Genomic DNA, 26,916 nt, shown 5'->3' on the forward strand with positions numbered 1-26,916 from the left:
GCTGTGGGGTTTTGAAGGACGTGAGTCCCCTGTGCCCTTGTATGTCACCATGGGGTTTTGAGAGACATGAGTCCTTCCATATGCCGCCTGATTATTCAATAAATTTCAACAAATTTGGCTGTGTCTGGATGTCCTCTTATTTCTCGCTATATAGACTATAACGGTTTCATCTCCCTCTCTTCTTTTTATATATATGTCAAGGACTAGTCAGTGCTAGGAAGACCTCTGGGAAGCCCTCCCTCATTCCCCTTAACAAGGTTTCTTTTGCTCCCTGGATTCCAAAGAACTCTGTGCACACACCTAGCATGATACTGTTAAGGGGTGAATTATGTCCTTCCCCAAACATGTGTTGTTACCTTATTTGAAAATAGGGTGTTTGGAGACTGAGTTAAGATGAGATCATGAGGGTGGGCTCTAATTTAATGACCGTTGTTCTAAAGGAAGAGGAAATTTGGGTGGAGAGAGAGATATGTACACATGGAGAAAGCCATGTGAAGACGAAGACATCAGTGACACATATGCAAGCCAGGGAATGCCAAAGACTGCTGGCAACCCAACAGAAGCGAGGGAGAGGTGAGGAAAGATTCCCCTACAGGTTTCTAAGGGAGCATGGCTCTGCTGACGCCCTGATTTCTAGCCTCCAGAACTGTGAGAAGATAAACCTATATCATTTTAAGCCATACTTTGAGTGGTACTTTTTTGTAGCAGGTCCAGGAAACTATATAGACACTTAGCAGTTAGAACTGAAACAACAGTCTATGTCTGACCTTGGGTTAGGCAGACATGGACAACTGTTAGTTCTAACTGGTAAATAGTTCTGAGAATTTTAAGAAATTTCGCTACCTATTTTGACAGTGATTACCCAAAAGTATCCCCCAAGAGACTACAGTTAAGAATTAAAACGATTGGGACCAGCAGGTGGCATGGTGGTTAAGGCGCTGGACACTCCTACATGGCCAACAACAATTTGAGTCTCAGACCTGGTGGCTTGCTTTCTCACTTTCCCTCTCCCTCTGTGTCTCTCTCTGGTCAAATGAAAATAAATAAATAATTCTTTTTTTTAAAAAAAAGAATTAAAATGATTTTTGGGACCAGCAGTTGGCATAACGCTGGACTCCCATGTAGTAGACTGCGGCTCGAGTCCCAGACCCGGTGGCTTAAACTCACGCCAGGCACATGTGCATGTGTGCTCAAGATCCCAAGAAGAGAATGGAGGAGAAGGGATTGAGGGTGGTCGCCCCCAGGGGGGCGTGATTTCTTGCTTTCTGTCTCTCTGTCTCTCTCTGTCTTTCTGGGGAGCACATTCACTCTAAAGCAAAAACCTCTAAAAAAAAAAAGAATTAAAATGATTTCCAATTGCTTTTAGATGGCAAATAATCTTTGGAATGTGACAGTGTATACTAAGATGGGCTTAAGGTAAAAGTAACTGACCAGTCTTCTGTGTAAAGAGCTTTGCTCAGGGCCAGCAGATGGTGTGGTGGTTAAGGGGCTGGATTCCCCATGACTGACCATAGTTTGAGCCCCAGATCTGGCAGCTTGCTTTTTTCACTTTCCCTTGCTCTCTCTCTGCTGAATTAAAATATCAATAATAATAATACTTAAGTAAGTAATTATTTAAAGAGAAACTCAATGGTCAGCCCACAGTAGGTGCTTGGTAAATGGTAGTCATTCTCACGCTGGGCAAAGGGAAAAGGGATAAACACAAATCAAAGGTCAAGTCAACCAGAGGAGCTGGATTAATTCGCTCAGCAGGTCTATAATTAAGAAATAAAGCTGTGAGCCAGCAATGGAGTCCAAAGATCACTGGGTCAAAGTTTCCTCCAACTTTTCTTGCCTGGGTGGGAACTAGCACATGGGCAGACCCACCCCCATGAGTAACTGGTTAAGCAGCGGCTAAGAGAAGGGGAGTGAGCACTGGTTGTCAGGAACCTCAGCAGTTGCTGAGCCCTACAGATCGTGTAAAGAAAGCAGTCTCTGGAAAAGCGGATCTGAGGCTGCTTGTGAGTTGAGGTCAGTGCTAGCTACAGGCAGGCAACGGGTAATGTGTAACTGAGCCTTGTAGAAGCAGGCCATGGCCACAGTGGATCTGACCACATCAGCCAGTTGGAAGAAAGAGTGCAGAGAAAAACGAATGACTTCCTTCTGCTGGGAACAGGGTTTATGTTCCCAGATCAAAAGCTCGCTGTCGCAGGCTCCTTCCTTTTCCCTTCTGCTCTACGTGGGGCCTGGAAGTAGAGCTCTGAGAAAGTAGAATAAGCATCGCAAAGGTAACAAGAGCTCCTCTTTAATTGACTTGAACAAACCTAAGAAGTGTCTCTGAAAACGATTCTGTTAAAAAAAATGAGACCGCTTTGTCAAAAATTCTGACTTACTAATAAACCACAAGGAAAGTTCTTGATGCCAAGTTGAGACTTAGGAGAAAGGAAAACAATTAGGATCAGTCAAGAGAGTTCCAGGTGACCTGACAGATTTCTTCAAAAAAGTTCCCCTACTAAAATATCTTTTAAAGTAATGACAATACTTTTTTCTTTTTCTTTTTTCTTTCTTTCTTTTTTTTTTTTTTTTTGAGAGGTTTTTTCGCTATAGGGCGCATGCGCTCACCAGAAAGACAGAGAGAGACAGGAAGACAGAAAGCGAGAAATCACCCCCCGGAGGGATGGTCACACCGCCATCCCTTCTCCTCCATTCTCCTCTCGGGATCTTGGGCATGCATGCACATGTGCCCGGCGTGAGTTTTAAGCCACCGGGTCTAGTACGCAAACTGCGGTCGACTACATGGGAGTCCAGCGACATAGCCATTACGCTAACTGCTGGTTCCCAGTAATGACAATTCTTTTGTACGATGACGTGGAGAGTCTGCCTCAAAGCGGAAGGGGGTGGGTGATACAGGTCACTTACACCATTCATTTTACTGTAAACTTCATAATTTACATCAATGAGGCCCAATAGGGAGCCACTGGCATTGGGGACAGGAAGATTCTTTGTGGTGTGGGACTGTTCAATACTCATGGCCTCAGCCCACAAAATGCCCCACCCCATGTCTCAGTCATGGTGATGACAATGACAATGTGGCAACTGAAAAGCCCACATTTCCAAACGCCACCTTCCAGAAGGTGTGGAATGGCCTCCAGGGAGAACTGCTGACTCATAAATTGGGTACCTATTTTCTTCTGCATTTATTATATAATACATCTTTTCATGGATCCCTATTCATATATTAATGATTGCATTTGGAGCACATCCCTACTTCAGGTACCATTCTGGGTGCTGAGGATATAGCAACAAAGGAGACAATGTCTCTCCCAGGAAGTTGCCATCATAGTGACAAAGACAGATACCAGGGAATGTATATTTTATCAAGAACATGAAAAGCGTTCATGTTGCATTTTCCTGTGTTTTGAACTTCTGTATAAGAAGTATTAAGTAAGAGAATGGCCTGATGAGTCAGAAATCCTGTTTTCTCTCTCTTTAGCTGTCTTTGCATAAACTTCTTAGCTATTCTGCCTCAGTTTCCTTATGTGTGAAATGTAAAAATGTTCCTGCTTCACAGGGTGAAATCCTTCAAAGGTTAAATGAGATGATACAAGTATGGAGTTTAGTTCAGTACTTTCCAAATTTTTATAAAGCGGTTTTTGCTTAGGGCAGATGCACTGACTGGAGAGATAGAGAGACAGAGATAGTGTGAGGGAAAGTGAGAAATCACCCACCACGGAGATGGCCACTCCCACAGTCCCTTCTCCATTCTCCTCTCAGGATCTTGGGCACACCTACACATGCGCCTGGTGTGATTTTCAAGCCACCAGGTCTGGGATTTAAACCACGGTTGGCCATGTGGGAGTCCAGTGGCATAAGAATTAAGCCATCTGCTGGCCCTAGTACTTCCCAAATAGTAGAGCTATAGAAAATGCTAACTGTTGGGACCAGCAGGTGGCATGGAGGCTAAGGCACGAACTCCCACATGGTGACGGTAGTTCAAATCCTGGATTTTGCAGCTTGAAAATCATGCCAGGCACGTGGAATGCATGTATGCCCAAAATCTCAAGAGGAGAATGGAGGAGAAGAAATTGCAGTATGGCCATCTCCTTGGGGGGATGATTTCTCATTTTTGCTCTCACTATCTCTCTCTCTCTGGAAAGCACACACACCCTATGGCAAAAACCTTAAAAAAAAAAAAGAAAGAAAATACTAACTACTAATTAATTTTTTTACTTCCTCAGGGCTCTACTTCCTGTCTCCACATATAGCAGAAAATGCTAACTATCATTACCATGCATTCCCGTATACATTATTGGACTCAATTTGCTAATATTTTTATAAGGATTTTTTACTTATAATCATGTTACTGAGAGATACTGGGGTGGAGTTTTCCTTTGTTAGACTATTTTTCATCTATTCATTTTATAAGTGTAAGAATTCTATTTAAAAATAAAGTTTTGAGGGGCCAGGCAGTGGTGCCGCAGTGGCATGGCTGGACCCACATAGAAAATGTCCTGGGTTCATGTCCCAGGACCTCCTTGAGCATGCAAGGTGCATGCACATACTTGCCAGTGATCTGAGCCAGTTGTGACTGGGGGTGGATCATGGTATGAAGACCCTGTTGATAGTGCCTGTCTTCCTGTCTCTCAGGGGAAAAAAAAATGGGTACACTAACTAAATAATCCTTAACATTTAAGTAGCTATTTTAATAGATTTTGTTTTGTAAATCAGGAGTGAAAATTTCATACTGAAATGATAGGGGCAGACATTACCTGCTGCTGACTTGAGTCAACTGCTTGGGCCTGTGTGCTTGGCTTATAAACAAAGGATACTCTGCTACCAAGAAGAGGCCTCATGCCCTAATTAAAGGCTCAGGCTTTAAGAAGTAAATAAACTCCCTGTGAAATGTAAAACTCTAAAGTCAGTAGGTGGCATGGAGGTTAAGGTACTAGATTCCACATGGCCAACTCTGGTTCAAGTGCTGGACTTGGTGGCTTGAAAATCATGCTGGGTGTGTGTGCATGTATGCCCAAAATCTCAAGAGAAGACTGGAGAAGGGATTGTGGGGTAGCCATCCACCCTGGGGGCAGGGGATGATTTCAGACTTTCCCTCCCTCTCTCTGTCTTTGGTAAGCACATGTGGCTTATCTCAAAAGTGGGGGGTGGGGAGTAAAACTCTAAAAATTAAAATACAGACCAGACAGTAAATGCCACAGGGTAAGAGAGAAAAAAGAATGGCCAAACTTCTTTCAGGGTTTGATGAATGTTAAGTTGGGCAGATATTTTGCCTTCTGGATCCCAGCAACTCATGTGAAAGCAGACATCACTGATGTAGCTGCAAAAATAAAATCTACCACTCTAAAAATACTCAAATGCTCACATGTTTATTAGGCTTATAAAACTTAGGATTTTAGAACTCTAAGTAAATTTAGGGATCATTTAATTTAAAAAACATTATTTAATGGGGGTGGTATTTTTGACAGTCTTGCCATGTCATCGTCCTCTGCCTTAGTCTCCTAGTTTGCTAGGACCATAGGCGAATGCCACCATTTCTGGCTCGCCAGGTTGAGCCAAGAAAGTAGGTCTCCCATGTGTCTCGGCACCTGAGTAGCAGTATCTTAGCAGAGTGCATTACCAGAGCGGAGCTGTAAAGGTCACTTAATTTGAGCCAATTTTAAAATAAAGAAGCCAAGACTTGGGTCAGCCAGGTGGTACAGTGGTTAAGGTGGCTGGATCCCACATGGCTGACTGCATGTTTCATGTCCTGGACCCAGCTGCCTCAAAGCGGAAGGGGGTGGGTGATACAGGTCACTTACACCATTCATTTTACTGTAAACTTCATAATTTACATCAATGAGGCCCAATAGGGAGCCACTGGCATTGGGGACAGGAAGATTCTTTGTGGTGTGGGACTGTTCAATACTCATGGCCTCAGCCCACAAAATGCCCCACCCCATGTCTCAGTCATGGTGATGACAATGACAATGTGGCAACTGAAAAGCCCACATTTCCAAACGCCACCTTCCAGAAGGTGTGGAATGGCCTCCAGGGAGAACTGCTGACTCATAAATTGGGTACCTATTTTCTTCTGCATTTATTATATAATACATCTTTTCATGGATCCCTATTCATATATTAATGATTGCATTTGGAGCACATCCCTACTTCAGGTACCATTCTGGGTGCTGAGGATATAGCAACAAAGGAGACAATGTCTCTCCCAGGAAGTTGCCATCATAGTGACAAAGACAGATACCAGGGAATGTATATTTTATCAAGAACATGAAAAGCGTTCATGTTGCATTTTCCTGTGTTTTGAACTTCTGTATAAGAAGTATTAAGTAAGAGAATGGCCTGATGAGTCAGAAATCCTGTTTTCTCTCTCTTTAGCTGTCTTTGCATAAACTTCTTAGCTATTCTGCCTCAGTTTCCTTATGTGTGAAATGTAAAAATGTTCCTGCTTCACAGGGTGAAATCCTTCAAAGGTTAAATGAGATGATACAAGTATGGAGTTTAGTTCAGTACTTTCCAAATTTTTATAAAGCGGTTTTTGCTTAGGGCAGATGCACTGACTGGAGAGATAGAGAGACAGAGATAGTGTGAGGGAAAGTGAGAAATCACCCACCACGGAGATGGCCACTCCCACAGTCCCTTCTCCATTCTCCTCTCAGGATCTTGGGCACACCTACACATGCGCCTGGTGTGATTTTCAAGCCACCAGGTCTGGGATTTAAACCACGGTTGGCCATGTGGGAGTCCAGTGGCATAAGAATTAAGCCATCTGCTGGCCCTAGTACTTCCCAAATAGTAGAGCTATAGAAAATGCTAACTGTTGGGACCAGCAGGTGGCATGGAGGCTAAGGCACGAACTCCCACATGGTGACGGTAGTTCAAATCCTGGATTTTGCAGCTTGAAAATCATGCCAGGCACGTGGAATGCATGTATGCCCAAAATCTCAAGAGGAGAATGGAGGAGAAGAAATTGCAGTATGGCCATCTCCTTGGGGGGATGATTTCTCATTTTTGCTCTCACTATCTCTCTCTCTCTGGAAAGCACACACACCCTATGGCAAAAACCTTAAAAAAAAAAAAGAAAGAAAATACTAACTACTAATTAATTTTTTTACTTCCTCAGGGCTCTACTTCCTGTCTCCACATATAGCAGAAAATGCTAACTATCATTACCATGCATTCCCGTATACATTATTGGACTCAATTTGCTAATATTTTTATAAGGATTTTTTACTTATAATCATGTTACTGAGAGATACTGGGGTGGAGTTTTCCTTTGTTAGACTATTTTTCATCTATTCATTTTATAAGTGTAAGAATTCTATTTAAAAATAAAGTTTTGAGGGGCCAGGCAGTGGTGCCGCAGTGGCATGGCTGGACCCACATAGAAAATGTCCTGGGTTCATGTCCCAGGACCTCCTTGAGCATGCAAGGTGCATGCACATACTTGCCAGTGATCTGAGCCAGTTGTGACTGGGGGTGGATCATGGTATGAAGACCCTGTTGATAGTGCCTGTCTTCCTGTCTCTCAGGGGAAAAAAAAATGGGTACACTAACTAAATAATCCTTAACATTTAAGTAGCTATTTTAATAGATTTTGTTTTGTAAATCAGGAGTGAAAATTTCATACTGAAATGATAGGGGCAGACATTACCTGCTGCTGACTTGAGTCAACTGCTTGGGCCTGTGTGCTTGGCTTATAAACAAAGGATACTCTGCTACCAAGAAGAGGCCTCATGCCCTAATTAAAGGCTCAGGCTTTAAGAAGTAAATAAACTCCCTGTGAAATGTAAAACTCTAAAGTCAGTAGGTGGCATGGAGGTTAAGGTACTAGATTCCACATGGCCAACTCTGGTTCAAGTGCTGGACTTGGTGGCTTGAAAATCATGCTGGGTGTGTGTGCATGTATGCCCAAAATCTCAAGAGAAGACTGGAGAAGGGATTGTGGGGTAGCCATCCACCCTGGGGGCAGGGGATGATTTCAGACTTTCCCTCCCTCTCTCTGTCTTTGGTAAGCACATGTGGCTTATCTCAAAAGTGGGGGGTGGGGAGTAAAACTCTAAAAATTAAAATACAGACCAGACAGTAAATGCCACAGGGTAAGAGAGAAAAAAGAATGGCCAAACTTCTTTCAGGGTTTGATGAATGTTAAGTTGGGCAGATATTTTGCCTTCTGGATCCCAGCAACTCATGTGAAAGCAGACATCACTGATGTAGCTGCAAAAATAAAATCTACCACTCTAAAAATACTCAAATGCTCACATGTTTATTAGGCTTATAAAACTTAGGATTTTAGAACTCTAAGTAAATTTAGGGATCATTTAATTTAAAAAACATTATTTAATGGGGGTGGTATTTTTGACAGTCTTGCCATGTCATCGTCCTCTGCCTTAGTCTCCTAGTTTGCTAGGACCATAGGCGAATGCCACCATTTCTGGCTCGCCAGGTTGAGCCAAGAAAGTAGGTCTCCCATGTGTCTCGGCACCTGAGTAGCAGTATCTTAGCAGAGTGCATTACCAGAGCGGAGCTGTAAAGGTCACTTAATTTGAGCCAATTTTAAAATAAAGAAGCCAAGACTTGGGTCAGCCAGGTGGTACAGTGGTTAAGGTGGCTGGATCCCACATGGCTGACTGCATGTTTCATGTCCTGGACCCAGCACCTTGAAAAACATGCTGTGTGTGTGTGTGTGTGTGTGTGTGTGTGTGTGTACATGTTCAAAATACCTAGAAGACACTGGAGGACAAGGGATTGCAGCATGGTCATTTTTCCCAGGGGAGGGCTGTCTCACTTTCACTCTCTCTCTCTCTGTGTGTCTCTCTGGTGAGTACATGCATTGTATAGCAAATTAAAAACAAAACAAAACAGAAAAACAAAAGCAAAAGAAGACCTAGGAGAGTCAAGTGACTTTCTGAAGGACAAAAAAGGAATTCTGTTTTAAATCAGCTAACACTTTATAAATACTCTTATACCTTATCATTTATGAATATCAATCTTCCTTCCAGTCAGCTTTCTACTTTCTCCTCCTATTAAATGATCTAGGAGGTTACTAGTCTCATTTAAGTACTCTAGGCATTAGTCTGAGACTAGGACCTCAGCTGACCAGGTGGGAGTCCAGCACATAGAGCCTTCTAGCCAAAGGGTCCAGAAAGCATGGAGCTTCCAAGTGGCAGAGTGTGGGGCTCCAGTGCGGTTGAGACCTTTGCATTTGATTGTGAGGAGGACAGCATCCAAGGGGCTGATGGGAGAGAAGGTACAGAAGGCTAGGTCAGGGGTCAGCAGACACTTTTTATCAAGAGCCAGGAGTAGATTGTCTAGGCCTTGCGGGCCATGCAGTCTCTGTTGCAGCTACTCAGTCCTGCCCTTCTAGCTCGAGAGCAACCTTAAACAGCACGTAAGCAAGTGAGTGCGGCTGTGGCCAATAAGACTACAAAAATGGTTGGTGGCCTGTAGACCATTGCTGGATGCCTCCTGCTGGAGGCCAATATGAGGATTTTAGATTTCATTTTGAGAGAAAGGTAGCTGCTAGAGAGTCTAAAGCAGAACAGTGGTATGATCTAAGCTACGAATTAAATATATCCCTCTAGCTGACTTATGTTTTAAAACACACCATGGCTGCTCCCTGTAAAATGGACCATATGGAGAGAAGGTCAGAGCAGTTAGGAAATAAATGTGTCTTTCCAGGCAAGAGATGCTGATGAACTGGAACAGGGCAGAGGCAGTGGAGGTGGAAAAACATCAGAATCCAGGCGTGTTTTGAGAGTAGAGCTGACTGGATTTCCTGATAGACTGAATAGAGTATGAGAAAAAGAAAGAATTCAAGGATGACTGCAAGGCCTGGGTCACGAGGGGAAGAACGCTGCTGCAGTTAATGGTGATGGAAAGACTGGGGGAGATGCAGAGTTTTAGGTGAAGGTTATGAGCTTGATTCTTAATGTACACGTTAGACATCCAGTGAGATGGAGAGTGGGTGGGTACTTCAGAGAGCTGGGGAACAGGAGAAGAATGGGGGCATTAAAGTTAGAATTTAAAGCAAAGTACACTCTACAAAGGCGTGTCTGTGGTTCCCTGTCTTTGGACACGTAAGAATTGGAGGCAAAGAAATGCAGATTTGGAGGAATCTGGGGCCTGGTTGTTCCCTGGTGGCTCAAAAGCTCAAGATCAACCATCCCATAAATATGGGGGGAAAAAAAAGCTAAGTGACTGGATGATATCACCTGAAGAGTGACAAGGAACCAGCTTATAGTGTCATGTAGTCTGATACAGGAAATATTTACACCAGAGCATGGCAGCTGAGTATGAGCAACTGAGAATCCCGGGCAGTGGGAAGAAGTGGTAGACTTCTTTGTATCAGCCTGGTTCAGTCATTAGTTCCATGACTATGACAACCAGTTGTCAGTCAGAGTGGGTGTGCATGTGTGTGCAAGACACTCACATTCACCCCTGTGCACTGGGGTGTATTGGTCTCCATGTGCGTGCATGGGACTGCTAGCAACAGACACTGGTCCTAATCGATGTCCATAGTGGTTTGAATGGTGGCCTCTGGAAGTTCACATCCTGACCCCTGGAATATGTGCATATCACCTCATTTGGCAAAAGAGTCTGTGAAGACATAATTAAGTTTATGATTTCAAGACGAGGTCATTCTGGACTGTATGAGAGGCCCCTAAATCCAATGTCAAGTGTCTCTATAAAAGGCACACACAAAAATTACTGGAGACTTCAGGATAGTGGCGACGAGTCCATCTCTCTCTTCCTGTCTCTCTCAATGTGCATGTTTAATGGGGCCAGCAGGAAGGCATGATGGTTAAGGTGCTGGACTCCTATGTGGCCAACTGTGGTTCAAGTCCCGACCTGGTGACTTGCTTTCTTACTCTCCCCCTCTCTCTCTGGTCAAATAGAAGAATAATAAAAAATAAAATAAAATACAAAATTATTTTTAAAAAGGCACACAGAGGAGAGACATTCCGAGAGAATGGAAGAGAAGACCACGAACATAGGGTTGAGACTAGAATGATATAGTCACAAATTGAGAACACCTCGAGCCACCTGAAATTCGAAGTGACAAGGAAGGACTCTACCCCCAAATCTTTGAAGGGAGCAAGGGCCTGCTGACATCTTAACTGGGACCTCTGGCCTTCAGAGCTGTAAGGAATACATTTCTGTTTTCATAAGCTACCAGATTTGTCATAATTTGTTACTGCAATAATAGGAAATAAAGACAATAGTTAAACAAGTTCTGAGTTCTCAACACACCTCTGGGATAATTTCCAAAAAGTGACTGAAGAACAAAATAATACAAGTTAGCATCATTTATCTCTCTGAAAGCATTTATTTTGAGGTGATAAAAGCCTCTAACAAGGACATTGAGCATTGCAACTGCCAGACTAAAAATAGAAATGTAAGCATAGACACCTGACTGCTAAGTTGTCGATGTCATGAATCTAAGCATATAGACAGATAAAGAGAGGCCCCGCCTTCTGCAGGTTTGCCTTGCACTTGCCCCTGTCAGTGTCTGCATGTGTGTGGGCAGGCTTGGTGAGCACACACAGGAAGTGGGGAGGGCCGCTGAAAGGAAGAGGTCTTGTGAAGGTGCCTCTTTTTATATCATGAAGGTCTCTGTGGCTCTGGTTTGTGCTTCTTTTGCTTTCTTTCTTTCATTTTTTTTGGAGAGGTTTTGACCAAGCCCTCTTTTCTCATGTTTTTCAGGGACCGTTCTCAAGCAAGGTGGGTTATCCTTGCATGATTCCATTTATTCTCTTTAGAGAAACCTTTCTTTTAGAAATGGCAACTTCCCACACAGGAAACCCTTTTCTCCATTCATCATCTTCTTCTTTTTTTTAGAATTATTTATTTAATTTTATTTGCTCATTCATTTATTTTCATTTATTTGACCAGAGAAAGACAGACATACAGAGAGAAGAAAAGTGAGAAAGCAAGTCATCAGGTCAGGGACTCAAACTGTGGTCGCCCATGTGGGAGAGTGTCCAGTGCCTTAACCACTATGCCACCTGCTGGCCTTCTCCTTTTGTCTTGAACTCCAACTTTGAGGTCTTGCCCTAGTATTATCTGAAAGAGGGTAACAGGGACTATTCTAGAAACAAAGAACCTGAGCCAGTGACTGGCAGGGTGGAGGCTGCTCTTTCAACCATAAGAAGCTGCTGGCCATGGGTCTTAGTCAATTTTAGCTGCTATAACATAACAAAATACCGTAGAGCAAGTGCCTTAAAGAACAGGCATCTATTTTTCACTGTTCTGGAGTCTGAAAGGTAGAGGTTCCTGGTGAAAGTTCATTTCCTGGATTATAGAATGAACCTTGCTGTATTCTTACATGGCTGAGAGAGGGAGAGAATGAGAGAGAGAGAGAGAGAGAGAGAGAGAGAGAGAGAGAATGTGCTCTGGTCTCTCTCTCCTCCTCTTTTTATAAGGGCACTAATCCCATTAAAGATACCCTCATAACTTCATCTATGTTTAATTCTTTTTAAAAAATTTAGTCTATTCCTGTTACTATGAGAAAATACCTTAACTAGGTCATTTATAAACAATAAATATTTACTGCTCACAGTTCTGGTGGCCTGGAAATCCAAGGTCAACACACCAGCAGAAATGGCATCTGGTGAGGACTCACTATGTTTCACAGATGGTGCCTGCTTGCTGCATCCTCACATGGCAGACGGGGAAGGGGCAGGTGGCTCTTTTCAAACTCTTTCATTAGGGCATTCAACTCATCTTTGAGGGCAGAGCCCCTATAAACTAATCACTTCTCAAAAGTCCCACTCATAATACTATCACATTGGATGTTAGGTTCCAAAATACAGCCACTTCTTACTTTATGACCTACCTGTCAAACATCCCCTGGGATTTATGACCAGTTCTCCAGTGCAGAGAATTCCCTTTCTCAGTGTGTGTTAGTCACTAGAATCCCCTCTCAGTCCTTGCCTTGTTCTTGCAGTTGGTCACTCACAAAGTATTCACAGTCACCCAACACGACATACTTCATTTATAAATTTGTACTATATTGTGCATTTATAGTGGTATTTGCAATAAATGAAAACGATTATGCTAGATGTATATTATTACAGTGTGTCTTGTTGCTTTCTAGCAATGATCTGATCTATACTTTTTGCATAGATAGAATTACAATATTCTTTTTTTAAAGAATTATTTTATTGAACTTTATTTATTTATTTAATTATTTTTATTTGACCAGAGAGGGACAGAGTGAGAGAGAGAGAGAGGGAAAGTAAGAAAGCAAACTGCCAGGTCTGGAACTTTGATTGTGATCAGCCATGTGGAAGTCCAGTGCCCTTAATCACCATGCCACCTGCCAGCCCCCAGAATTACATTATTCTAATGTGGTGTCACATTATATCGAAAAATACATACCCTGTGGTACCGCGACAAGCCACAGGACATCAGACATCTGCCTTTAAGCTCCTCGTTTATCAGCCAATTTGCTTAGTGACCTAGTTGTAAGGATGGAACTTGGTCATTAAGTGAGGAGTGGCTGTATGTCTTTAGGGAAGAACATCAACATTCAGACCATAGTACCTCCCAAGGCCCCATTTCCAAAAATCATCACATTAGGGATTAGGATCTCAACATTTGGGTAGAGGGGAGATGGACACCAACATTAGTATATAATACCCTTTGTTTGTGTTAAGCAAACTGGAATGCTTGTCTGGTGGGTACAGTGAAATTTAGGTAAAGGTCAATGGGTCACACGATCTGAAATCTACCTCTCCAGGAATTCTGGAAGGTATTATGTGGCCACTGAATTCACAAGGGAGGGTGGCGAGTACAAGCACGTGCAGAGCAGGCTGTATTTAGAAACTGGACTCTGCCCTGCCTTGTTGCCAAGAAAGCAACAGTCTCTAACCTGGAGACCCTGCTGTGGAGAGGGAGGGACACAGCTGAACTGGATGGGAAGTGCACAAGATGGCTCCAGCCTCTGTCCCTCCCCAGGATATAAATGTAGATTTTGAGTGGGATGATCATTCTGAACACAGCTTTTCAACATGGTAGGGGCTCACTGAGCAAAAGGCTTGGGGGTATGGGGACTTGTTGACACCTCTGAATCACACGGTATTACAGGCAAATGTCTACTTTTCAGCTTAAGGTCCACCTTTGTGAGAAACAGATGGTCCAATGGTTGACAGAGATGAGCACATGCAGAATGGGTCAGCTGGAGTTGGCCAATGAGAGAAAACACCGAGGGGAAGCTAGTCATGGTGCCAGGCGGGGAGAGGTGAGGATATGGCACTTATAAGTTGGTGGGCATATCTTTTATCTTCCAAATCGTGATACTTTTAAGATTGACAGGGTGCTATTAATAGTTATTTCTGGACAATGTGTACAAACTGGGACTTAGAAAAACCAGGCCATATGGTCACCCAGTCCCAGAAGAGAGTATAAAAAGAAGAGTAAAAAGAAAGACGAAAAAGGGAAGAGGGAGAGGGAGAGAAATGAAGGAGAGGCAGCAAGAGTCTAAGAGAGACGCCCTGTGTGGGCTAGTCTGGGTGGTGCTCTACCAGTTGTTTTCAAAATGTCATCTTAATCTCTTTCCCAGACAAGCAAATTAGCATGTTAGAGAAAAATATAATGATATAAGCCTCCGCTTGCTATAGAGATTCAGAGCTCCCAAGCAAACACAATTTTCTACGAATACCAAACAAAAGGGAAATGAAAAATCAACAAGAGCAAAATACATTTCTCATTCAGCAACTTGCTTGATTCTCTTCAACACCTGCCTCATTTCTGTTAGGTTTTAGGCACAAGGGCCAGCGCATATTTACATACCCTTTAACAGCACAGAGAAAACATCATGAGGCTGCTAAATTCGCACAGAGAAAAGTTGAGAATAAAGACAAAACCCTAAAATCAGCAAGTACGGATGGAGTAACTGTTTTGGAAACATGCTATCACAGGGATGGTGCCAGGGTGATCCTTGATTGCTTCTGTTTGATCAGACACAGCTATGTGGGGGTGTCAGAATTTCAGGAGTGTTCCCACAGAAGGACATGTGCTTGGCAAATTTGAAAGAGCTGGCAGCATTTTGAGTACTGGGAAGATGGTCAAAGAATATTTGGAGCTAGAAGCAGAAAAACCAATGGAAAGACAAAGTCAGGTAGGGGAGGAGAGTTTAAGAGGTCAGAAAGCAAGAGAGAGAGATCCTCCAAAAGAGTCTCAGGCAGGGAATTGGGCCTGGACCCCCAGCATCCCACTGACACATGGGTACAATATCCTCAAAAAGACCCCAGCTATCAAAGCTGTTCCTTGACATTTGGACAAAGCCCCTCTGCATTATATGCTCTTACAGGACCTATTTCTTCCCATCAGAGCAGTTGCCTTAGTTTGTTAAAGATTCATGCACTCGTGTGAGTCAATATCACTCTCACTCATAGGAGCCCTGTGAAAGCAGAAAGTCACCTGCATTTCAGGTTATGCTGATACCCCATTATTTGCATGGTGCCAGGCACATGGGGGCATCCATTCCGCCCACATGTGGAATGGATGATGGAATTATTCAGGACTCCATCCTAAATAATCTCATCCACAGCCATGGCTTCAGCCACCACCTAGAGTTTGTCACAACCCAAATGTCTATGGTCCATCTGATTCTCTTGTTCAGAATTACATATTCAACAGTCTACTCAATATTTCCATGTGAAAATGTTAAAGCATCTCAATTGCACTCAAAACTGACCTTGTGAATTCTTTACTCCCCAACCAGTGCCTCCTCTAGGACTAGGGTTGCCATCTCAACACCTCCCTCTTGTTCACTCCTACACCTGCTATCCATCAATAATCTCTTTCATTTCCATCTCCTAAATTCTCCAAACTCTTCATGAGTCAACAGAGTCCCTGTCTTTGTTCATATTGTTCCCTCCTCTTCCAAGAACTCTTTCTTTTTCCTGTGTTGTTGATTTAAAACCTACCTATCTCTCAGGGCTCTTTTTCACTGTTAACTTCATAGAACATGTCCTAATCTTAAATTAAGAGTCATTTCCATCCCTAGCCACAGAGGTTAAGAGTGAAGGCTGTGGAGATGGGCTGCTTAAGTTTGAAAATACTCTATCACATATTAGCAATTTGCTTAACTTCTCTGCACGTAGTAACCTTATATATAAAGTAGAAATGATAATAGTATTTACTTCATAGGCTCTTTTGAGATGTCAATAAGAAAACGTATATGATGTGCTTTCAAAAGTGCTAGCTGCTATCACCATCACCACATCGTCACAACCATTACCACCATCATCATTACCACCATAACCACTACCATCATCACCACCACCACCATCATCTCCTTCCTGCCACCATCATTACCACCATCCCCAACATCTTCATCACCTCTACCCCACCATCACCATCATCATATCCATGGCTATAGCTGTAATCTATCGGGTTGTAGGAAACGTCATAACATATTTTTGGATAGAAAAACAGAAAAATACATCATGCCTGTTCCAACAACCCAATAAATGACTATTTTCTCTCATCTAGACCAACATAATAGCTATCTAACATCTTCATTCATTCGTACCTTCCTACAATTTATTTTCTGCTATGTAACCTAAATGATCTTTAAAAAATACAATCTCATGTTACTCCTATGTTTAAATCATATCAGTGGCTTCCCACGAGAGTGGGAGTAAAAGCAAAAATCATTAACATGATTTAACCTTGGGGAACTTGAGTCAACCTTGGCAACTGTTAAGTCTCAAACTTTCTACGTGCCTTCCAACTTCAGGATATTCACATATGTTGTTCTCTTTGCTGGTAATACTATTCCTCTTGACTTCTTTTTTTTCCCTTATGGTCAAAACCTCTCTTAAATGTTGGTTGGTTTCACTGTCTCTACTTTTCAACCCACTGCACAATGGCTTCTGCTCCTGCCTCCCCACTGAAATTGCCCGGCAAAAGGTTATCCATGGCATCTATTGTCAAAACCAGTGAACCTGTTTCTAGCCTTAGCTGACTTAGCCTTTCTGAGCATCTGACACTGCTAACCACTCTTCTCCTAAAGCTCTCTCTGCCTTTGGCTTCCCTAACTATTGTCTTCATCTCTCTTTAACCGATTATTCTTTCCCCTTAATTTGCCATGTTTTCTCTATCAGCCCATTAGAAGTGGATTTCCTCCATTTTCAGATCAGAACTTTTCTCTTTCCTCTACCCATTCTCTGTGGGTGACCTTCCCCATGTGCATGACCTCCATTGCACAGTGATTACCAAATCCTTGTCTCTAGGTCCTTTATCCTTCCTGAGTACCAAACCTACATTCTTCCAAGGAGGTATTTCTGAAACATCTCAAACATAATGCATGTAAAGCTGAATTCTCTGAATGTCCTTTTCTCTGTTCTTATCTCATGAACTGTACCTGCATTCATTCAGTTGCCCAAGCAAGTGCTTGAGTCATCCTCATCTCCTTCCTTTCTTTACCTCTCTATATCTAATAAATTATCAAATTCTGCTGATGCTGGCTCCTTAGATTAACAGAAATCTGTTGGCTTATCTCTGTGCCCAGTACATCATCATTTCTCTCTTGCATTATGGCCACAGATTTCTGACCCATCTCCCATTCATTAGACTTTCCTTTCTCCAGACCTTCTTACATTGCTGACAGATTTTAGCAAAAAATGTTTCCCCTAGCAGCCATTCTTTTTTTTTTTCTTTTTTTAAGAGAGGTTTTTGCTATAGGGCACATGCATTCATCAGAGAGAAAGAGATACAGAGACAGAGACACAGAAAGTGAGAAATCACCCCCTAGGGGGACAGCCACACTGCAATCCTTTCTTCTCCATTCTTCTCTCGCGATCTTGAGCATGTACACACATGCATCTATTGTGAATTTGAAACCACCAGGTCTGAGAGGAGAACTGCAATTGACCACGCAAGAGTCTAGCAATGTACCCATTATGCCATCTGCTGGTCCCTGCTAGCAGCCATTCTTAAGCTTGGGTCTCACTGCCCTTTCTGTAGGCCTTAATTTTTCCCTTAAACACCAGCAGGACATCATGCCACTCCAGGAAAATGTCTCCGCTGCTTAGGAACTACATGCTGTTCCCTAGTGGCTATCCAACTGCAACTTCTCAGCCTCATATTCTAGGCCTTCTAATATCTGTCATCACTTCCTTTTATTTTGACTTTAGATACTTTTCTAAACATTATCCATGCTCTAGTCAAACCAAACTCATCATGAGTCAACAGAGTCCCTGTCTTTGTTCATATTGTTCCCTCCTCTTCCAAGAACTCTTTCTTTTTCCTGTGTCGTTGATTTAAAACCTACCTATCTTTCAGGGCTCTTTTTCACTGTTAACTTCATAGAACATGTCCTAATCTTAAATTAATCAGATGAACTCTGTTTTTCAGTACAAAAGGGCAATGAGGTGCTCCCAAACTTGGAAATCAGGTTAACTTCTGAAAATTGAACTAGTAAGCCCATCAATGGATGCGTTAAGTATTTACAAAAATGATATACCTAAAGGAAGACTCAAGAGTAGATAGTTAAGGAAATACAAACATACCCTTCTGGAAGAGAGTGGCCAGGGCTTACTCTTAGGACACTATTATGCTTTATATCAGAAACCATAGATGAACAAATAAAGCCATAATCAAATCCAGAACAGGAAACACAGAGAGTCAACCAAACCATAATCAATGGTGGTAACTGGCCAAGACAATGAGCTTTTCAATTACAATATTGTTCCCTCCTCTTCCAAGAACTCTTTCTTTTTCCTGTGTCGTTGATTTAAAACCTACCTATCTTTCAGGGCTCTTTTTCACTGTTAACTTCATAGAACATGTCCTAATCTTAAATTAATCAGATGAACTCTGTTTTTCAGTACAAAAGGGCAATGAGGTGCTCCCAAACTTGGAAATCAGGTTAACTTCTGAAAATTGAACTAGTAAGCCCATCAATGGATGCGTTAAGTATTTACAAAAATGATATACCTAAAGGAAGACTCAAGAGTAGATAGTTAAGGAAATACAAACATACCCTTCTGGAAGAGAGTGGCCAGGGCTTACTCTTAGGACACTATTATGCTTTATATCAGAAACCATAGATGAACAAATAAAGCCATAATCAAATCCAGAACAGGAAACACAGAGAGTCAACCAAACCATAATCAATGGTGGTAACTGGCCAAGACAATGAGCTTTTCAATTACATTCTGCTCTGGTGTGTGCAAACACGGCATTTGCTATAACAGATGGGAGGCAGCCAAGATGGCATGGGCAGGCTGCCACCACACTGACCAAAGGAGACACTCACTAAGTTGGGGGACACTGATTTCTAGGACATGGGTAGACTGGAGATTGCTCATCCAGCTTTTTCAGACTTGGTTTCTCGAAAATCCCCCAGCTTCCTTTGTTCGAATTAAAAGCCCACAAAGCAACATTCTGAGCACCAATCTGGCTATCTCTTACATCATCAAACAGGGATACTCTAGTGTCTGCCTCATAGCGCAGCAGTTAAATGCTACTCAATGGGAGTTAGATTTTGCCTGGCTGACCATAGTTTGAATCCTGGCTTGGGTGGCTTAAAAAACATGCTGAGTGTATGTGACTGCATGCCTGTCAAATCCTGACAGGATGGAAAAGAGATTCTGGTATGACCACACAACATAGGGGAGTGCTTTATTTCTCTCTCTTATGAATGAGAACGCTGGATGGCAATTTAAAAAACGGGGGGAAAGGAGGATACTCTGGGCAGAAAGAAGGGTATAGGTACATTGTATCTACCTCCTGATGCTGTTGAGAAGATTTAATGAGATAACGTGTATGGAGAGATTGAGTTGATCTCCACATAGTAATTGACCAATAAATATAGGTGATTAAAATCAAGAGAACACTTAGGAATTCTGCTTTTGATGATAGTGTCATATACACATGCTTGAGGCTTCCTGGTATCCGGGTATCCTGATGAAGGTGAGTGCCTGGACCTATAAAACAGATTCTGTGACCCCTCTCAATAGGAATGAGCAAAAGGAGGAGTTGCTTCAAGAAGAACTTGGCAACCATCTTCCTGGCCTAAGGCATCTCTAATTCATCATCATCATCCTCAGAATGCTTTACCAGCTCCCTCTCTAAATGTACAGCACAGGCCTTACACCTTTTATTTTTCTATTTTAATGTAATCACTGTACCTCTCTAATTCCAATTCTATCAGAGTGTAAACTCTTTAAGGGTAGAGACTTTTAAGTCCCTTGTAGAACCTCAGAGAGCATAAATACTTAATGAGTTGAAATGAACTGGATCAATGACAAAACAAACAATCTGGATTCAAATGAATGCTATAACAGCAGTCTCTTGGGAGGTCAGAGAAGTGGTGTAGCCACCTCAGATGGAGGCCTGATGTACAAGCTGAGAGCATCCCTCCCAATGCAACCTCACTCTCCAGCACAGGGGCAGACATGGTAGAGTCCATGCTACTGTAGCAGCGTTGCTCAGCTGCCTAGGAAGGAGACAGAGAGATAGACAAAGGATGAAGACACCTCCACACTTACCCGGATCTCCGTCTGGACAGTGCATTTGACCAGTTTGAAGTTCTTCCCAGGATTGAAGCTGTTGCTATAGAAGCAGACCTTGAGGATACGCACGTCTTCCTTTTCCACATCTACAGGTACCACCACCATGGGCTCTGGGGGACCTTCAGGCCTGCGTAATGTTCCCACCTTTACTCGGCTCAGGGGCTCAGACACCCCAGACATCCTCTCAAACAGCAGCTAGGACCAGCACATCGCAGTTCTGCAGAGACAACAGAGATACAGTCCCAACGTGAGTCCCTAGGTCCACATGCCTCATCCCCAGGGGCAGCACCCACCAAACTCAAGACCTGTACAAAGGATACCTTTCCTCCAGTCCCAAAAACTTTCTTAAAGGCACCCAGCTTCCTTGGCAGGGGATGCTGCAACACCATGAACTTACTCAGGGACATAAACATCTAGGTATAAAAGTTGAACTTGGAGCTCCTAGACTTGTACACGCTCCCTTCTAAAAGCTCCCTTTCTCCCTCACATTTCTCCTCCTACCCTGGCTTCTAGGCAAGAGGTCCACATTTAGCAAAAGCAGCTGTGAGAGGAGGCCCCCTCAGCATGGTTCCAAGGCACATCTGAACAGAAAAACAAAACAAAACAAAACATACCCTCTTAAAAAAAAAAAAAAAACTCAGCAAAGAGCAAGTCAGTAGAAAAGAGCAGGAGAGAAAGAGGGACAAGAAGAGATAAGAACAAACAAAACTGGAGAATAGGTGACCCTGAGGAAGCTGGAAAGGAGAAGGCTGAGAAGGGCCCCATTGGGTGGTCAGGCTTTATCTGCCCCCTTCAACTACCAGCCTACCAGCCTAAAATTTCAGGACTGTAGAGGGCCTCAGGCCCATGAGAGCTCATCATATAGAATATCACTAGTTATACACTACAGAAGAACAGCACTCTGTACCAGCAGCCCAGTGTGGAAGGTCATTTTACAGGATGGGAGGGGGCCAGGCTGGACCCCTAGAAGACCCAGCCCTTTTTTTTTTTTTTTTTTTTTTTTTTTTTTTTTTTTTTTTTTGCTATAGGGGGCACGAGCTCTTTGGAGAGAGACAGAGAGAACATGAATGTGAGTGCAAAAGTGAATAATCAAGCCCCCCAGGAGGGATGACCATGCTGCAGTCCCTTTCTCTCCTCTTGGGATTTATAGCATGCATACACACTTGCCCAAAGTAATTTACAAGCCACCAGTTCCAGGACTCAAACCACACACTCAGCCATGTGGGATCCAGCTGCCTTAACCTCCACATCACCTGCTGCTCCCCAGGCCCAATTCTGATGACAGCCTGGCTTAACACAAACTATATATACATATACACACTATAGAAACATGTCTGTATCTACCTCCCTATCTATATCTATATATCTATCTGTACATCCAACTATCTATCATCTATTTATATATTCTTCTATAGGCCCATCCATCCTAGAAGTCTCCATGTAATTTTTTTTTTTTTTAGAGAGAGAGTTTTGCTATAGGGTTCATGTGTTTGCCAGAAAGATAGAGAGAGACAGAGAGACAGAAAGCTAGAAATTACCCGCCCCCCCCCTCCCCGCCCCTCACAGGGTAGATGACCATGCTGCTATCCCTTCTCTTCCATTCTCTTCTCAGGATTTTGGGCATGCACACACATGTGTCCGTTGTAAGTTTAAGCCACCGGGTCCAGGACTTGAGCCTTAGTCAACTACATGGGAGACCAGCAATGTAAACATTACGCCATCTGCTGGTCCCTCCATGTCATTCTTCACAAACACCTACTCAATATGCCTTGTGCACCAACATGTCTGCTATATGATGAGGTATCTCAGTGCCCTAGACCTTCTACAAGGAATTCAGGTGAAGTAATTTAAGAGATAATCCCAGAAAACACCAGTAAGGGAGTGAGTAATATGTGAGAGGGAAATGAAGATTGACCAAAAAAAAAAAAAAAAGTTATCGATTTATTGCTAGGGCAACTGTAGTTTAATTCTGCTGGAACTTTGGGAAACCTGTACAAATTACATCTTATCCAGAAAGTGAGGGATTTGGGGTATTTATACTTCTTCTAGTCACTGTCCCCAGCATCTCTGGCCAGTTCTGAACAAGGGATAACTAGGGAAATCATTAAACACGAAGATGCAGAGCTGGCAACTGGGAACTGGAATAGAATACTGACATGACAAAGCCCAAGGAGTTAGTAGAGGAGACAGTGACAGGTCTGCTACAGGATAAGAGAAAGGCTCCTTTTCTCTAAAGAGCACACAGTCTACTCTTGGAGATGAATAGACAAAGTGTCACATGTGTAGCTGCCCTCAGCTTCAGTATCCGCTGTGTCTATTGAGCCAGTGACCCTGTAAACCCCATAGAATCTATGTGTATGAGCTAATTTGCAGGGAGGGGCTTTCATGAGGGAGATTTGGGAAACAGATGTCTGAGTGAGGAAGAAAGTGGAGTGACCAATAGTGTCTGTCCTGCAACAGGCTGAATTTGTTGTCCCAAAAATTCATATGCTGAGGAATCAGCAGATGGCGTAATGGTTACGTTACTGGACTCCCATGTAGTGGACCATGGTTTGAGTCCTGGACCCAGTGGCTTAAAACCCACGCCGGGCGTGTATGTGTGTGTGTGTGTGTGCCCAATATCCCGAAGGGAAAATGGAGGAGAAGGGACTATGGTGTGGCCATTTCCTGGGTGTGATTTCTCACTTTCTGTCTCTCTGGTGAGCACATGTTCCCAATAGCAAAAATCTCTCTCTAAAAAAAGTTCCATATGTTGAAATCTTAACCTTCAAGTTGATAGTATTAGGAGATGGGAACTTTGGGAGGTAGTTACATTATGTGGGTGGCACTTTCATGAATGGGATTAGTACTTTTGTAAAGGGCCCAAAAGAGCTCTGTCACTCTATTTCTGCCACATAAAGACACAGCAAGACAGGAACCTGCACAGTAAAAGGGCCCCTGCCGGAACTCAACCATGCTAGCCCCCTGATATCAGACTTTCAAGCGTTAAAACTGTAAAAAATAAGTTTTTGGCTGTTGTTTACAAGCCACCCAGTCTATGATACTTTGTCATAACAGCTTGAACTAAGTCAGAAACTCTCATTTCTACCAATGAAAGCCACAGGGCCTGCCTTCCTCTTCTTTTTTTTTTTTTTTTTTTTGAGAGAGAAATTTTTGCTATAGGGCACGTGCGCTCAATGGACAGACAAAGACAGAGAGACGGAAAGTGAAAAATAACCCCCTAGGGGGAATGGCCATGCCACAACCCCTTCTTTTCCATTATCCTCTCAGGATCTTGAGCATGCATGCACACACATCCAGTGTGAGTGTTAAGCCACCGGGTCCAGTATTTGAATCATAGTCAACTACATGAGAGTCTAGTGACATAACCATTATGCCATCTGCTGGTCCCCAGGGCATGGTTCTAAAGGCTATCTGGGTATCTAGAGACTAGCAATGCTGTTGGTCATGCTGTTGGGAATAGGGACTCAGAGCTGGAAAGAAGAGTAATATGCCTGCACTTGCAGTTTATACCAGTTGCTCCTAGGCATCCACAGTGAAGGGGCTAGGGCCTGTCTGCAGCTTTGAGAACACAAAAAGGTGTACCTACTGACGCAGGCAACGTTCTCACCCAAGGCGTGCTGGCTCCAGTGAGCACCTGTGAGACACTCCAGGGACTTTCCGAAATATCCTTGGAGTACTGAGAATTTCTGAGAGCAGTAAGTAGGAATAGTATGTTGGTAAAACTGGAGATCCAGCTGACAAGACCTGGGGAAACTTCATTTAAACATATTATACATGTCGTTAGCTAGAGAGAATACTCATCGCATGGCAGCAAAAATGCAACAAGTGAGTTAGAAGCCGGTCTAGGACAGAGGTCAGAGAAAAGTCTGGCAGAGGGAAGAAGATTACATTTTCATGGTGCTTTTCTGAACTTATGCCATTACAGCTAATTATACAAAAAAAAGGTAGAGCTTTAAGTTTGAGGAGCCAAGAGAATGTAAATGAAGGAATAAGAATCTGGAGCAACAGGAACTCTCATTTATTACTGGTGGGAATGCAAAACGGTACAGCCACTTTGCAGGACAGTCTGGTGGTTTTTAACAAAACTAAACATACTACAAAGTCTAGCAATGATGCTCCTTGGTATTTGCCTAAAGGAGCTGAAAACTTACGTGGATACTTATAGCAGCTTTATCTGTAATTGCCAAAACATGGAAGCAGTCAAAATGTCCTTCAGAGGGTAAATGGATAAACTGTGTTACCTCTAGACAATGAAATGTTATTCAGTGCTTTAAAAACAAACTAACAAACAAAAAAGAGCTATCAAGCTATGAAAAGACAAGGAAAAGCCTCCAATGCATGTTGTTAAGTGAAAGAAGCCAGTCTTTGAGTCAGCCATTTGCATGGTGGTTGAGGTGGATCCCCTGCACTTCCAACCCTGTGATTAAAGTTCTGGATCTGGCAGCTTGAGAGACACACTGGGTGTGTGTGCCTGTGTGATAGAATCCCTAGAGGAGAAAGGGTTGTGGCATGGGCCATCCCCCCGGGAGGCACTTTCTCATTTTTCCTCTCTCTGTCTCTCTTGACTCTTTTCCCCTCTGGTGAGTGCACATACCAAGTAGAAAAAAAAACAAAAAAGATAATAATATTAATAAATATAAAATAAAACAGTCCATCTGAGAAGGTTACATACAGTATGACTCCAACACATGACATTTTGGAAAAGACGAAAGGATGAAGACAGTAAAAAACAAGATAAACAATCAAATAAAACAACAACAACAAAATCAGTGGTTGCCAGAAGAGGGGAAATGAAGATGGATCACTTGCATTATAAAAATAATATGAGAACATAACTTATTATTACCTCAATAGAACTGTATTCCCTTTTTCTCAAGCTCTTTTTATTTTTTCAAGAGAGAGATTTTTGCTATAGGGCACAGGCACTTGCCTGAGAAACAGAGAGACAGAAAGCAAGAAATCATCCCCTGAGGGGATGCCCAGGCAGCAATCCCTTCTCCTCCATTCTCCTCTCAGGATCTTGGGCATGTATACATGTGTGCCTGGTGTGTTTTAAGCTGCCGGGTCCAGGACTCGAACCATGGTTAACTACATGGGAGTCCAGCGATATAACCTTTATGCTATCTGCTGGTCCCCAGGCTCTTTTTTTTTTTTTTTTTTTTTAAGGTCAAGTGTTCTGGTTCAAGAAATAAAGCATAGAAGATTTTTAAGGAAGTGAAATCACTCTGTATGATACTGCAATAGCCAATACATGTCAATACACATGTCAAAACTCACAGGCTGAACAGCACCAAGTGTGAAGCTCAGAGCAAACTATGGATTTTGGATGATGACAAGTGCCAGTATAGGTTCATCCATGGTAACAAATGTACTGGGACTCCAGCACCAAATGCTGATTGGCAGGGAAGGCTGTGTGTGTGGGGACAGGGAATATACGGCAGCTCTTTATTCTTACCACTCAATTTTACTGCGAACTTAAACTGCTCTTAAAAATAAAATCAATTAAGAAAAAATGCAACAATAAGAAACCACAACCTGACCGTTGACCTCCATCACTCAGTGTGCCTAGGCAGTCTAGCCAAGTCAGAAAATACCCCTATCTGGCGGGTATTTCTAATGGGGACAGAGGGTGCCTGTCTTCCAAAACTTCATGCAAAATGTGCATTATTGAATAAAGCGATGCATGGATTTCAAAATGTTTTGCATCAAAATCAACTCAAACTTTTCTAAAATTCCATTTTTCTGTGAATTTTTTGGAAGTTCCCTTATACTCATGCTCTACACCTGACAGAATATATCCTGCCCAGGCTGATGGGTCATCCATATCCATAAGTATCACACCTAGAGGACACTGGTTTCTGATCTTCATCAATTTTTCCCTCCTCTTAGTCTAAAAGCTGTCAATCACAGTGGCCAACAGAGCTCAGGTAGATTTTAACAGTCAGTTCAGTCATGCAGAATCTACCTTTACCTTTAACGTGCTGCAAGCCCCTCAGTTCTGCCTTTAGCCCTTTGTAGCAGTAACCCCTGATGTGGATATGTATTGCAAAAGTAATTATGATTTAAAAACTTAAAACAGTGCACCTACAAAGGACATCCCATCAGGCTAACAGCAGATCTCTCATCGGAAACAATGCGGGCGAGGAAAGAATGGGAAAATATATTCAAAGTGTTAAGAGAAAGGCAATTTCAGCCGAGAATACTGTACCTGGCAAGATTATCTTTCATGTGGGAAGAAAAGACAAGAACATTCTCAGATAAACAAAACCTGAAAGAATTTACCAGCACCAGACCAGATCTCCAAGAAGTTCTCAAGGGTGTGCTATATCAGGAAAATTAAATACAGACACACGGAAAGAAGAGTTCAATAACTAAGAAAGTGGCCAGCTTAATC

The 26,916-nt window shown here is 42.7% G+C and overlaps 1 protein-coding gene and 1 pseudogene across 7 annotated transcripts in view; one reads left to right on the top strand and one right to left on the bottom strand.

The window, feature by feature from the left end:
* Positions 1-26,916, bottom strand: part of PTK2B (protein tyrosine kinase 2 beta) — a 149,978-nt gene that overhangs the window by 53,343 nt on the left and 69,719 nt on the right. For 6 of the 7 annotated variants that reach the window (XM_027773729.1, XM_006153230.3, XM_006153229.3 and 3 more), the window contains exon 2: positions 20,496-20,736. In XM_027773729.1, the coding sequence (XP_027629530.1) occupies positions 20,496-20,699 (204 nt within the window). In that variant the 5' untranslated portion in view covers positions 20,700-20,736. Of the gene's footprint in view, positions 1-13,371; positions 13,432-20,495; positions 20,737-26,916 lie in introns of those variants that run through there. The other variant, XM_006153231.3, reaches the window with a different exon arrangement.
* LOC114008681 (uncharacterized) lies at positions 10,025-10,163 on the top strand (annotated as a pseudogene).

Source organism: Tupaia chinensis, unplaced genomic scaffold (assembly GCF_000334495.1).
Source record: "Tupaia chinensis unplaced genomic scaffold, TupChi_1.0 Scaffold000366_1, whole genome shotgun sequence".
Lineage (NCBI taxonomy): Eukaryota > Metazoa > Chordata > Mammalia > Scandentia > Tupaiidae > Tupaia > Tupaia belangeri.